Below are 13,960 nucleotides of genomic sequence, written 5' to 3'. Positions count from 1 at the left end.
CCAGGGAGATGGGTACCAGGGGGTTGGGGGAAAGGAGTGGGGGATACATTTACCTTTGTAAGAGTGGCAGGGGACTCCACAGTGTCTCCTCAAAGACCAGTCTGCTCAGGTGATCCCCAAGGCAGAGTGTATGTGTCTAAGAGCTGCTTGCTTTGAAGTCTTTGTATGCAGAGCCTGGATTTGAATAGATAGTCCTTTTTTTAAACAAATGACATTGCCTTAAATCAGAATAGAGCTGGTAGATCCTTCTATGGCCGATCTTTAACCCCTTCAATGTTCACTTAATTGTGTTCTCATGATACTTACGGGTTAATGAGAGATGGTTAGAGAGAGAGAGAGAGAGAGAGAGAGAGAGAGAGAGAGAGAGAGAGAGAGAGAGAATTGGTCAAATTTAGAAATGTTATTTATATATTTATGCTTCCAGTTTAGCCATGTGTATAAACAAAACAGTTCATAGAATCCACCACTAGATGTCGCTAGTGCCTCAATACCTGAATAATAAGTCAGGTCAAGTCAGCTTTATTGTCAGTTCTTCCACATGCATCAATACATCAAGTATTATATAATGCCTTTGCATTTTTACACTAATTTTCATGCAACTTAAACTATGAACTTACTACGTAGTACAAAGAGAACAAAGGCAGGTATAAGACTTCTTGTCAAATTGTGCCATTACCGTTATAAGTAAGGCATTGATTTTGCCTCGCAGGTGTGTTTAGTATTTGACAACATAATTCACAGCATTTCTCAGTGGTAGCACTGCCTGTAAGTGAGAGGCCAAGGCCAGTTCATTTAAGCCTGTAATTGTAAATCAAGGCAAATTGGACAGTATTGCATTGGTTAAATAAAGATTTACGGCGCCAGAGGTAATTGGCTTTGCATCTTGGCCAGATGTTCGCAGCTTCGATCTGCCGAGAGATGCAGCAAATATAAGGTGAGAGCACGTGGTGGTGTTCAGTTTAACAGCTGCCTGTTTTCCTCTGGCGTAAGCACATATGCTATTTAGACTGTCTGTTTTTGCATCTATTGTCGGTTTCTTTATAGCTTAGAAACTGTCCATTGGTTAAAGAGCGTAGCTGATTAATTTAAAAAAATTAACGTGGCCGCGCCAGTCGTCAGGAGGCTTAAACGCTGTGGATAACGACTGCTCTTAAGTCCTTTCAGCATAACTCAGCCGTGGTGATTATGGGCAATTTAAATTAGTTTCAAATAGTTTAAAGTTGCCCAAACAGCCATCCATCATCCTGTCAAATACCACGCCCCCTCGCCGTTCATTGGCTGCGGAGGTTGCACCTATGGCACGTCATCAGAGGAGTGACTTTAATATGTTCTCCCTGTTCGTTCATGTGTAATTTCACTGTCAACAGATGCCAGAAGTGAGGTTTCGCGGCTCTTAGGATGTTTTAGACACTGAGTCATAAGGAAGCGAGTTATAATAACTCTAGTTTGGAGAAGGCGTCGCAAATATCATGTGCTCAACACTAACATGAATCTGACGGTCGCAGCGGAGCGCTTCTAACGAGAGGCACGATCTGGAAGTTTGTTGGAACAAGAGACACTCGGATTATAAAAAGCGCATTTTCTTCAACGCTTTTTGGGAAGACGAAAACAGAATACATACACAAACACAGCCAGTCTCTCACTGTTTAATAGTTTGTGAGTGATCCCAACACCTTTTCACTTCTTTCCAGACTGCGTACAAATAACGGTGAGTAAAAACATACAATAAAAAATTACATTCGTAGAGATTGTGAATAGTTAAGATTTTTTTCAATATGGCTTTCTGCTTTAACAGTTTCCACTTAAGTTTGTGCGTGTTCAAACACGCACCTCACAACGTATATTCCTATAAGATGTCATTTTGTTGGTTTTTAATCACACCTTTTGTAGTTATTTGTCACTTCGCTGCTTTATCTAATGCAATTTTCCCAGTTTTGCAGTTTCCCAAAAGCAGACCATTAGTGCACATATATTGGGGTTGCAAGTGCTACTTTACAAGTTTAGCTATGGGCCAAAAATTTAAAGTGTTATTTAGAGTTGAGTATTCTTTCTATTTAAGCACAGCATCGCCAACCTTTTATAATCAAACTTTACATTGCTGCGTAATGCGTGCTTAGGCTGCAACTTCTCCGTGCAGTGAACTCACACTCAGATTCTTGATCTCAAATCATATAGTGAGCTCCCAACCTAGACAGCTGGACTCAGTTGAGGCTCTGGTTGAGGACTAGGTTAAATGCTGTCTACGTAGGCAACACACTATGTTTTGACACACAATCTTGGATGTACGCTGTCACTGGAGCGGAGAACTGTGCACAATGGGGAGTTGTGCGCGGAGTGTTAATTAAAAAGAAACCCGTTTTAATGAAACTGCGAAGCGTGTAGTTATAAGGCCCCAGAGCGCATTATTAACAGAGAAGGATATACTGCTAATTCGCGGTGGTGCCGACCAGGGTTTGGTCATTTGCTCACTGGACTCGATACTATTTTTAGAGGCTGCAAACCAGGGCGTTATGCTTATGCTTTTAATTATGAGCGACTCTAACTAGGTTTTTGCGTAGTTATTTGTTTTCTTAAGCGACGTGTTATGACACTTAAAATTAACTGTTACAACACAAGTCAATTTATAGATATTGAAATAAATGGTTCTGCCGTTCTCTCGCGTTAGTTCTGAACCGACGTTCCTCCCAACAAAAGGAAAAGTTGAGGCGCAACCATAAAACACAATACTGTGTTCTTAAGTCTCATACTACACCATTAGGCTAGTAATTGATGATATGTGATTTGTCTCGTGGTGTAGACCCATCATTTGCTCCGTCAAGCCGACACCAATCCATCAGTCTGCGCTCGGTCAGCGACGGTATTGTGTTTCTCTTCATTAGCTTCTGTTTTTGCCTCTTATTTCATCAATCAGGCCGTTAGTCGAGTGGAACTGAACGAGCCTCCCCCTCTCTGACCTTTCTGATGACAGTGTTTAAATAACGAGAGAAAGAGAGAGAAGAGTTTGGTCTGGTTCAGGAGTAGCTCCTCACTTCGAAGCTAACTGTACTTGGTTAACCAGAGATCAGTTTATACGTTTGGGAAAATGGGATGAATGCTCGACTTGAAGACCAGCTTTGTAAATGCAGCCTAACTAATCTTGCTCCATTAAAATAGTATAGGGTATAATTAACTGAGAGATGTGTCATAAAGAGTTAAAGTAAATCTGCAGAGCTTTGATGAAATTCTCCACCATTTATCTAATTTCCAGAAGTGTTGGCATATATCAAATTCTTTGATGACTCTGTCTATTGATGTACAGCTGTGCTTTTAAACCATCTATGTGTCTTACCTTTAAACAAACCTTGCACCCCTATTAAGCAGTATGTAAGTAATGAATTGTTCATTATAACACAATGCGTACAGCCAAAGATGTAGGCCTGTAGCGTCACAAACTCCTGGTACCCTGTGGTAACACACTACATTAATCCTCATAGCTTAAAAAAGGATGTCGCCAAACGTTTCCTGTGAAGGATTAACTTACCTAAGTTATTAGAGGGGTAATGTAATTGTTCTGTATTGAAACAGCCAAGCCTCAAAGCGTGTGATATTCTCCCAGGGTCCCATCCGGCTGCATTGTCTCTCTAGCTCTCAGGTCTGCAGGAAAGGGATGATTAAAAAATGGGGGATTTGCATTTTCATGAAATTAACTGTTGCAGAAGTTATTTGGCAACCTGCTTTGGAATGGCACTTCTGCAGGTGTGTGAGAATGACAATCTGTGGTGCTTGTTACCGGTGTCAGTTATAGGGAAAAAGGTCCTGAGGCAAAATCTGTTTGTGTAGGAGCGCTGAATAAATTTACTTTTGATTCAGGGTTATAGTCTTGTAAAGCTGATCCCAATGCACTTAATAAGATATCAGGCTTGTAGTTTGTGTGAGACTTACAAATATACCCTACTCTGACATGACAATGAGAAGATTAGAGCCGAGGGGGTTGGAAATTGGTTTGAACTGGTGCCTGGCAAATTCTCCTGTAAGAATTCAGGCATGCAGGTTCATGTCAGTTTCGGGATACTCGTGCCTGTGGAGGAAATGCTTACGCAGTGCTCCGAGCGTTGTACTAGACCTGCTTGGTCAGTTTTATCAGGTAATTGGAGGGAAATGTAAACCACTCACGTACAAAAGATCTCTCTTTCCAGGTTATTTTTCTACAGATTTGCTAGGTTTAGGATTTCCACTTTGTGTTTAAGGTGTTTCCCCAAAAATGTTTCATCTGGACAAAAATTGTGTAGTGTAATTCAGCCTTTACTTTCTTTAGTGTAACAAAAAAAAGCTATTTTAAAAGTACATACAAAACAAACGAATAAAAAAAGCCAGGAGAAGTTTTTCCAAGAAATTTTGGAAAACCAACACGAGGGTGAGTAAATGATGACATTTTTAGGGTAACTGTCCCTTTAGGAACCTAATGTACCTGATGTTCATGCATCTGTTTGTGGAAAGCGCATGGTGGCCGATATCTTGTGTCCGACACAAGCATTCCCAGTCCTTTAGAGCAAAGCACAAAGAGGTTTCCTGTTGCTTTCCTCTCCTCTTTTGACCCCTGGTCGACCCTACCAATCAACAGGGCTCAGTTATGACCTCTAACCTGGCCTCCATGTCCAGTCTGCTGCCGACTGACCTCTCCTTCAGAACAACAGAGGGAGGAAATAACAAGTGATATAGCCTCAGCCAGATGTCCAAAGCCTCTTCCTTACATTGCTGCTGCCATCCTAAAGCAGAAAACTGCACTGTCTGGTCCTCACGGGATTTTGCTGAGGTTTTCCGAATCCAGCAGTGAAGCTCGCTTTGTGTCTTTTCAGGAAACAATGCAGAGACACACAGTTATTTTTAGAAATAAAATGTGCAAGCATTTCCAAACGTGTTTGCGCATATGTATTGTGCCTCGAGTCTGAATGTCTTTTGCTCTTGTTGGACGGTCTAACCTTCTCAAACCACAGTCTCCATGCTTATTTCAGATAATGTTAGAAAATGTAATACGCTGGCCTGATGTTAGACATACTAAAACTGTACTTGTATGTGTGTGCAGTGCGGATGGTTAGAGGTTAGTCTGAATTCATCCTTCTGGAAGTGCATATTGAGAGCGGGAATAGTTTGCTTTCCTGCTGGTGAACAGTAACTCATCAAGGGAATACACTCCACATAAGTGAAAACATACTCGAGCTAAAATCATCAGACAGGGAATGACAAATCAGCTGCACTTTCATTTGGAAAACATCATTAACAGTGGTTGGTGTTGTGATTGAGTTCTCATGTTGGTTGAAGGCTGTTTACCACAAGGCATACCAGCAACAAACTAGGACATATCATAAAAAAAAAGAAAAGGAGTTGGAGTTTAATTTCTGAATTGTTTTTGTTTACATGGTACAGTGAGAACCGTGGCAAACCAAGGTCATGTTTATAACGTCTCCTACAGTTAAGGATAACTGATTCTAGATTAATATTCTTATTTGGAGATGCCATATGGATATGACCTCAGATCAGCTTTCACACTCTGAGAGGGGACAGACTTTAGTTTGTCCTTATGGTTCTAGTTACTGCCATTTGAGAGCAGCACTGCCTCCAGCTGGGCTTGATCTCCACTCATATTTGCAGTGAAAGTTCTGGAAATGAGCTGTAGATATAAACTGATAATGTTAAGGCAGATATAAAAATCTGTGGACTGCATCATTTCCATAGAATCGCTTGCAGCATGAGTTTTATTAGAGTTCCGTGGCAATAATATTGCACTTTAACTGCAACTTTTAACTATAACTTTTCTTGAAGTATTTTGTTGAACATTATTATGTTTGTACAAGCATATTTTAATTTTGAATGCATTTATTATTAATACAGATTTAATGTGTTATTCATAATGTTGCTAAATATTGTTAATAAAATATCACATTTATAACATTGCTATGGTGGTCATAGGTTGTTTAGCAGTGCCTTAAAGAACTGGCTTTATCCGTTTCTCATTCATTTCAATAAGAGAGGGTTGTTCTCCACTGGTGAAGCTCTGCCAAGACATACAGGGAAGTTTGCTTTCTGTTTATCATCTGTCATCTGTTTGCTTTCAGCTTCATTAACAGTTTATGGTATAGACCACATCTATTTTTGCACTGCACTGTGGGATAAAAAATATGTTGTTATGCAGTTCTGCTGATTATTGTTCCCTTTGAGTGGGAACCTTATTTACTTTTTTATTAATTTTCTCCCAGCCAGCAAAATTTTTTACAGAAAACATTTGCTTCCATTTTGTTTTATAGAGAAAATAAGTAAAATGTTATAACTGACCCTTATGAGGAATCATTACTTAAAGAAAATACAAAATATTTCAACCTTTTAGAAGATATCTACTGTTGGAGGGTGGCATTACTGTGAGTTTTCCTCATTCAGAATATTAAAGAACAGTGATTAACAACAAACATCTTTTTAAATGTAATAAAATGAATGTTTAAAACAAGAACCTAATGGGGACCAGAGCCATAGAGAAGTAAAAAATCAAATAACAACAACAACAACAAAATTCCACACATTATGAAACCATATTATGTATTCAACTGGCAGTGCATCCTGGGAGAATTTGCAATAGTATACATCATCATAGGCATTATCCTGTTCTTGTTTACTGTTATAAACTCTAAATTTTTCCCCTTTCTTTCTTTCTTTCTTTCTTTCTTTCTTTCTTTCTTTCTTTCTTTCTTTCTTTCTTTCTTTCTTTCTTTCTTTCTTTCTTTCTTTCTTTCTTTCTTTCTTTCTTTCTTTCTTTCTTTCTTTATATGAATTGTTATTATAATCCCAGTCATTAAGTTTTATCCTTTTATCAATTTTTCCTGGATGGGACACTGAAAACGCAATCAGCAGCGGGGCACACATATATCTGTCCCATTATTCTGCTCTGATGTGTCCTCAGGATGATAAGGATGTATTGTGGTGATTTGTTTGAGGAGGTTTGGAGGAACATCTCTAATGGCTGATCTTCTGATAGTGGTAGAACTACGCCTCTGGAGAACACAGGCCAGATCTGCTGATTTCCGTGTTTCTCCGCTCTATCCCGCAGGCAAGCGATGGTGAACAGCCGCGTGGAAACCTCGGCCGTTGCGGTAACAGGAGGTAGTGGCGGGGCAGTGCGCTCCTGTGCAGGCTGTGGAGGTGGGATCTCGGATCGCTTCCTGCTCTTCTCCATGGATCGGTACTGGCACACGCGCTGCCTCAAGTGCTCCTGCTGCCAGGCTCAGCTCGGAGAAATCGGCAGCACCTGCTTCAGCAAAGGAGGAATGATCCTCTGCAGGAACGATTACATCAGGTACTAAAAGAAACGGGCAGTCGGGGGTTTGGTTGGACTGATGCAGAAACGCTGAATAAGAGCAAATAAATGATGTTTCTGGTCACAGCAGCAGGCGTAATGTGTTACACAAGAATCTTACTGAGACTAATCAATAATGTGTCATTGATTTGTGAGCTTGATCTTTATTTCATATCATTTGGAATATCCATATCTCGTTTCCAGATTTAGTAAACAGATTTGTTTTAAATCCGTGTTTCAAGTTTATTTTGGCCTAAACGGAAGATAGAAAATAGATAAAACCACCAAATCTCGCATAAACAGACATTTTTATGATGTTACTTATCTTGCACGACTTTTGTTTGGGCTAGGATTTTCTATTTATAGTTTAATATTTATTTTGATCAAAATTATAATTCCAAGTTTAGGGCAAATTTACACGAGTAAACCAAGTGTTCATTTGTTGATTTTTTTTTTTATCTGAAATTAGCAGATTTTCTTGGGATGAATGTAGAGCATTTGTGTGGTGTGTGGTACTGATATTAGACATCTTCTCTGAGGCCACGCATTGTAATACACGTTAATGTGTAAACTGTACAAGAAAAGTTCAGCGATCATGACCGGAAGTGTGTGGGTGCATGTAACATGGCATCTGGAGCAGCCATATTCCTCAAAGGCTCCCCACATGTTTTTCATGTGCTGTACACCACTTTAGACTCAAGCCGTAGTGTTTAACCACATAGTCTGTGATCAAATTAGAAGTCAACTCAGAATTGTCATTATGTTGTAAATTTTGACCAGTCTACAAAACAACCGTAACCTTGTTTTGCAAACCCTAAAAATCGTTTGTTTATTTTTCTGGCGGTTTCCGCTGGGCTCTATGATTGCTGGTATGTCTGTATGATGATTACATAGCTCTTTGATTGAATTTGGCCTGTATCCCCTTGTATATTTTGAGCTGAAGGCATCAGAGGTGAGGAGATTAGATTTGTTTATAATCACTGAGGCTTTGAAATTGACCTCTGTGTGTTTGGATGTGTTCAGTGATGCATTGGTCCGTGACGGCACGCCGTTGTTGCCTGTTAGACCCACACTGGTCTGTTTGGACCTCAACCAGGGATGTCTGACAGTTTGGCATTGCCACGCAGATACTTTTTTTTTTTTTTTTTTTTTTGTGCCTGTGATTGCTTTAGAAGTGCCAGAGAAACTGTGCAGACCTGCCATATTTGAAATAAATATTACAAATACAGAACAGCTGTCATAGTTAAATCTAAGTTAACGTAAAGATTGATTTTAAAGCAACTGACAAACTTTTCAGTTAGTCCCATGTTATTAAACGAATAATATATATATAAAATGTTAGATTTTCTATTGTATATATCATTAGAATTATTATATTTATTAACATTAAATTATAATAATATATTTTATACATTGATTTAAATATTGTGTGTGTGTGTATATGTGTGTGTATATATATGTGTGTGTGTGTGTGTGTGTATATATATATATATATATATATATATATATATATATATATATAGATAGATAGATAGATAGATAGATGGATAGATAATAATATAATATTAATACAATTATTTTTTTATATTGGTTATATTGTATACATTTTTAATTAAGATTAAATTATTATTATTATTATTATTATTATTAAGTAAATATAAAGTTATATATTAATAATTGATATTTATTTAACTACTATTCTTCTACTTCTTATTATTGCTATTATTATTATTATTATTATTATTATTATTACACCTATATAATATAAACTATTAGTTTAGCATGTAGGATGCAAGACTCAATTGGTGAAAAATTATACAATTATTATTATATTGTTGTTGTTGCTTTATAATGCAATGTATTACCCTGGTCCACAAAACCAGTCTTAAGTCACTGGGGTATATTTTTAGCAATAGCCCAAAAACATTGTATGGGTCAAAATGATAGATTTTTATTTTATGCTAAAAATCATTAGGATATTTAGTAAAGATCATGTTCCATAAATATATTTTGTATATTTCCTACTGTGAATAGTGTATATCAAAACTGAATTTAATATTAGTAATATGCATTGCTAAGAAGTCATTTGGACAACTTTATAGGCGATTTTCTCAATATTTAGATTTTTTTGCACCATCAGATTCCAGATATTCAAATAGTTGTATCTCAGCCAAATTTTGTCAGATCCTAATAAACCATTAATCAATTGAAAGCTTATTTATTCATTTGTTCAGATGATTCAAACAATTGACACTTAAGACTGGTTTTGTGGTCCAGGGTCACATATATTGTATCTATTTTTGCAGTTCAGGCAGCCTATGATCAGTTGTTGTTTTATAACAACTCTGGGTTCTATAACAACTCAGCTGAGAAAGACATACATCTCTTACAACTCTGTAATTCGGCAAACATCTTATATGTGTCAAGGGTGGTCATGTGGATATTTCCTTCATGAATGCATGTAAGGTGTACTCAATCTGCAGTGTATTAAATATGGATAATACAGCTAATCAAAAGGGCAGAGCTTCATTACCAAATGACACAGCTTGGAGCTTGAGGTCTGATAAAAGTCGGGTGCATTAATTAGGGAAAACAGGGCTCCTTTCTGCTGTCTCTTATTAAATTACTGTTTGGATTAAGATCAAAAATTCATTACTGCAAGCATTCAGAGCTGGGACAGTGATAGCGGAGCAGGGGTTGAGAAAGAGAGAGAGAGAGGGCGGGAGGAAGAGGAGAAGATGAGGCGGTGAGAATTAGCTGCCAAACTGGTCTGGTTACTGCACCATAAAGACCCCAGAGAGGGAGCGGAAGAAATGTTTCCTACTGAAACATGACTGTGACATGGTGGCTCCAGGTGTTTTGAATGAAAACAAGTTGTTTGTGTGCATGTGTGTGAGTACAATGTGTGTATGTTGCGTGTTGTTTGTGTGCATCTGAGTTTTATCTCTAAATGACCGTGTGTAGAAGTGTTTTTTCTTTTTTCTTTCAGCTCATCAAGAGCACAACTCATTTGAATGTTCTCCTAAAATTGTCCATAACAACCTTAAGCTTAGGCAGCAGAGTAATCAAGTGCACCCTAATTAGGAGCCAAGGGTGGATCAGAGGCTCCTATAGCCACCCCCACCCATTGCCACCAATTACACTGTCACTCCAGATTAGCTGAAAGGCTGCAGTCTAGGACTAGAGGAGCTCTGGTGCCCTGCCACACGCTCACAAACACATTGCACAGCGCTCCAACTTCAAGCTATAGATGTATAAAAACATTTCCCCAATTGTGGAAGGAAAAGTGGATCAGTGCGAGACGATTTATTTTCTGGTTGATTTGTGCTTCATTTTGTAATATGGGATTTTGTGGGATGTTATAATATATTGACTTTTTAACTGATCTCTTATAACTTTTTAAATATTATTAAATAATAATTGATTTGTTGTTTTACCCCATCTGTGCAGGTTGTTTGGTCACAGTGGAGCCTGCAATGCCTGTGGACAGTCTATCCCTGCCAGTGAGATGGTGATGAGGGCCCAGGGGAACGTCTACCATCTAAAGGTGAACCATAGCCTGTTAGCAAACACTAACACATTGTCAGTATTTAAAAAAAAATAGATGACACAATTGTCAGTAGGTTCCTTCTTTTTTAGCTCAGTATTTTGGCCTCAACTCAGTGGAAGATGGACTTCTTTCTGGGGACGTGCTAGACTTCCAATAATTCTGTCCACATAAACCCTGCTCTTTCTTACAATGAATGCAAGCTCACATTTACTGATGGATAGAACAAAGTCCCCATTTCCTTTCTTTTGATGGCTGTACGTCACAATACGAATAAAGATATGTTGATACTTTTGTTACATCATAACTTATCTGACAACAAACCATTAGAAAAAAACAAGTTGAGAAAAGATGAGCCAAACCTTTCTATCACAGGACAGGTCATAGACAGAATTGCTCCACATCGAAACTTGTATGGTTACAATTTTTGAACCAATCCCAAACACGAGGGAATGTTTTGTACATTGTAATTACCTAATTCCCTTTGACACTGGCATGTAAGCCAGCAGGAATTGCTCAACATAAGCTTGAGTCAGTGCCTCAGTTAGATTTATCAAATTGTACTTCGTTTTAAATATTGCATTGCAACTCCCTTAAGACTGGAAAAAAGTTGAAAGACTGAAATGCATAATTCTTGGATTTTTGCAAGACTTGGACCCACATTCCATATCTCCAGAGTGAGAATTCGAGAGATTATGGTATTAATCTATGTGTTTATACTTCACATTATTTGGTTGGAATGGAAACATCTGTAAAGACTTGAAGTAGCCTTTTTATGAGGAAATATATTTCTCATTGAATTGTCAGCTGAAGTCTTGCATTTACTGAACACTGATAGCAGGAAAGTCTCAAGAGACGCCAACCAAAACTCATCAACTAAGCGTTTTCCCAACTGCGCCACACATTCCTTCTTAATTATAGTGGTGTAGGTGTCAACCTGTCTTAATAATATTTGATTGGAAAAGGAAACCACTCCCTGATTAAGCTGAGTGGATCAGTTTGGTTTCCCAGTGGTCCATGTTTGCATAAGTTTGCAAAATTGGGTAACTGCATCCTGACAGAATTTCTCATTTGTGAGTATCTGAAGAAATGTGAGCTTGGAATATAATTGATTTTTTCAAACCCCCCCTCCCCCCCAGTTCTTTTAACAGTGGAAAAATATTCATATAAAGGACTTTATATATAGGACTATTTATATATACGACTTTCTTTCTGAAATCATATCATATCTAAAAATATGAAAGAAAAGATGTCACTACTTCCATTTCCTCTCAGCTTTAACCATGTTTTAGCCTAATTGACTTCTTAAATGACACACGAGACTTCCAGTGAAATAACTTTTTGCTTTGTTTTTCTTCTCGCCACAGTGTTTCACTTGTGCCACATGTCGAAATCGCTTGGTCCCTGGTGACCGATTCCACTATGTCAACGGCACCATCTTTTGTGAACATGACCGACCAGGTGGAGCTTTGCTCAGTAGTCACCTGACCCCCCTGCAGAACAACACCCTTCTACCTGACCAGAAGGTATGATATAAACACTGCGACTTTTTGAGAAATCTTTGTGCAAACCTATAAGTGTCAATGATATCCCTCAACCTGCATTTAAAGCTGTAACTTTAAGTAACTTTAACAAATGCTGTAAATGTAAATTTGTTCCAGATAATAGGAAAACATTTTATAAAAATGAAGAGTGATTGCTATACTGCATAATTTTTCCTATTTAGGAAACAAACTGATCGGCTATTTGATCTTTTTACACAGGTGTGCTGAAAAAACATGGATTTATAATTTGCGGTGTGCCTTTTCTTCACATTTTTCCTCACACCTTTCCTTCAATCGATCATTGTGAAAGTCCACCCACACCCAGGATCTTCCAGCCCACTTTCGTGCATCCATCCACCTTAGAAGAAGAATTCAGGACTACGCAAGTACTGTGAGTCACTTGCGAGACAATCATCCCTGACGAGGGAAACATAATCATATTGAAGAAAGTCGCAGAATCTGAAAATCATCATATGCACTCGTATTTGGTCTGTCTGGTCATGACTGGGATGGCCCGAGCCTGAAAGGCTTAGACTCTTAAAGAGCAGCTAATTTAAGCAGGGGTGATGTTCAGCATGATTTTGTTCCCTTTTGAGAAGTTTCTCAAGAAATGTTGTGGACATTACCTGAAATTGTGGACTGCGGGGGTCTGTGGATTATGTTAGATATCACTGCTTGCCAACAAAATGACATCCATAGGTCAAAAGACTGTTAAAACTAGCAGTTTGTTTCAGCGGTGGTTGCCTTTTGCTGACTGGCTATTTTCACGTTAAGTGTAATTTAATTCTTTTTTTAAAAGGCTCTGTCATCTTTGGTGCCTAAAACCAACAGTTTTTCCTCCTTTGTCATTTACTTCCTATTAGTTAGTAATCATACACATGCACAATACAGAAACGTGAACATGTATTGTTTTGTCTATTCGAGTTTAAGACATATGAAGCACTCTTTTTGAGAGAACCGTAGATTGCAGAGGAAACGGCATGTTTTTTTTATTCCATGGTTTGGTAGAATAAATTACATGTCTGTATGCATATTCTCTAATAGAGACTGCTATTCAGTGTCTGCCAAGACTTTTGGGAGAATGAGGGAGATGGAGAGTCAAATTGTACATATTTTTATGTGCTGTTGTATTGTGTTCAATGGTTGACCTGTTTCCTTGTGTCCTCGGTTTAAATGGAGGGGCCTTCATAACAATAAGATATCTGTAAAATAAAAAAAATGCTTAATTAAATAACTATAATCATCACAAATGTCATCTTGACATCTCTGTTCAGTGTACAACAACGTTCGATGGTTTTGGCTCGGTGTGTTGGACTCTCATTGGAAGTCGAGACGGCTCTCCAATAGTCCTTGGCCAAATACACGGTTCATTACCTCCAGATTTCAACACAAACTCTTGCATCTGCATCATTATAGAGAGTAATGAAAGCATTTGAGCTGGCACTTTCTCTTTCTCCTGCCGAGATTTCAATCTGCGGGTCTTGTTTAAGGAGGTCTTGTGCATCTTTGTGGACGTCGCTACAGAAATCAACATTAGATTCCCGCCCC

General features: G+C 38.3%; 1 protein-coding gene across 2 annotated transcripts; it reads left to right on the top strand.

The window, feature by feature from the left end:
- The first annotated feature begins 1,348 nt into the window (after nt 1-1,348).
- On the top strand, nt 1,349-13,662 carry LOC128006571 (LIM domain transcription factor LMO4-B). Of its 2 annotated transcripts, XM_052592749.1 has the most exons (5): nt 1,350-1,708; nt 7,076-7,321; nt 10,772-10,868; nt 12,236-12,394; nt 12,632-13,662. In XM_052592749.1, the coding sequence occupies exons 2-5, from the start codon at nt 7,083-7,085 to the stop codon at nt 12,638-12,640; spliced, it is 504 nt and encodes a 167-aa protein (XP_052448709.1). In that variant the 5' UTR covers nt 1,350-1,708; nt 7,076-7,082; the 3' UTR covers nt 12,641-13,662. The 2 variants fall into 2 exon arrangements, with proteins under 2 accessions (XP_052448710.1, XP_052448709.1); XM_052592750.1 differs by lacking the exon at nt 12,632-13,662 and having other exon boundaries at nt 1,349-1,708; nt 12,236-12,400.
- The last annotated feature ends 298 nt before the right edge of the window (nt 13,663-13,960 follow it).

The sequence above is a fragment of the Carassius gibelio genome, chromosome A5 (assembly GCF_023724105.1).
Source record: "Carassius gibelio isolate Cgi1373 ecotype wild population from Czech Republic chromosome A5, carGib1.2-hapl.c, whole genome shotgun sequence".
Taxonomy (NCBI): domain Eukaryota; kingdom Metazoa; phylum Chordata; class Actinopteri; order Cypriniformes; family Cyprinidae; genus Carassius; species Carassius gibelio.
This window is presented reverse-complemented; position numbering and strand designations above follow the sequence as displayed.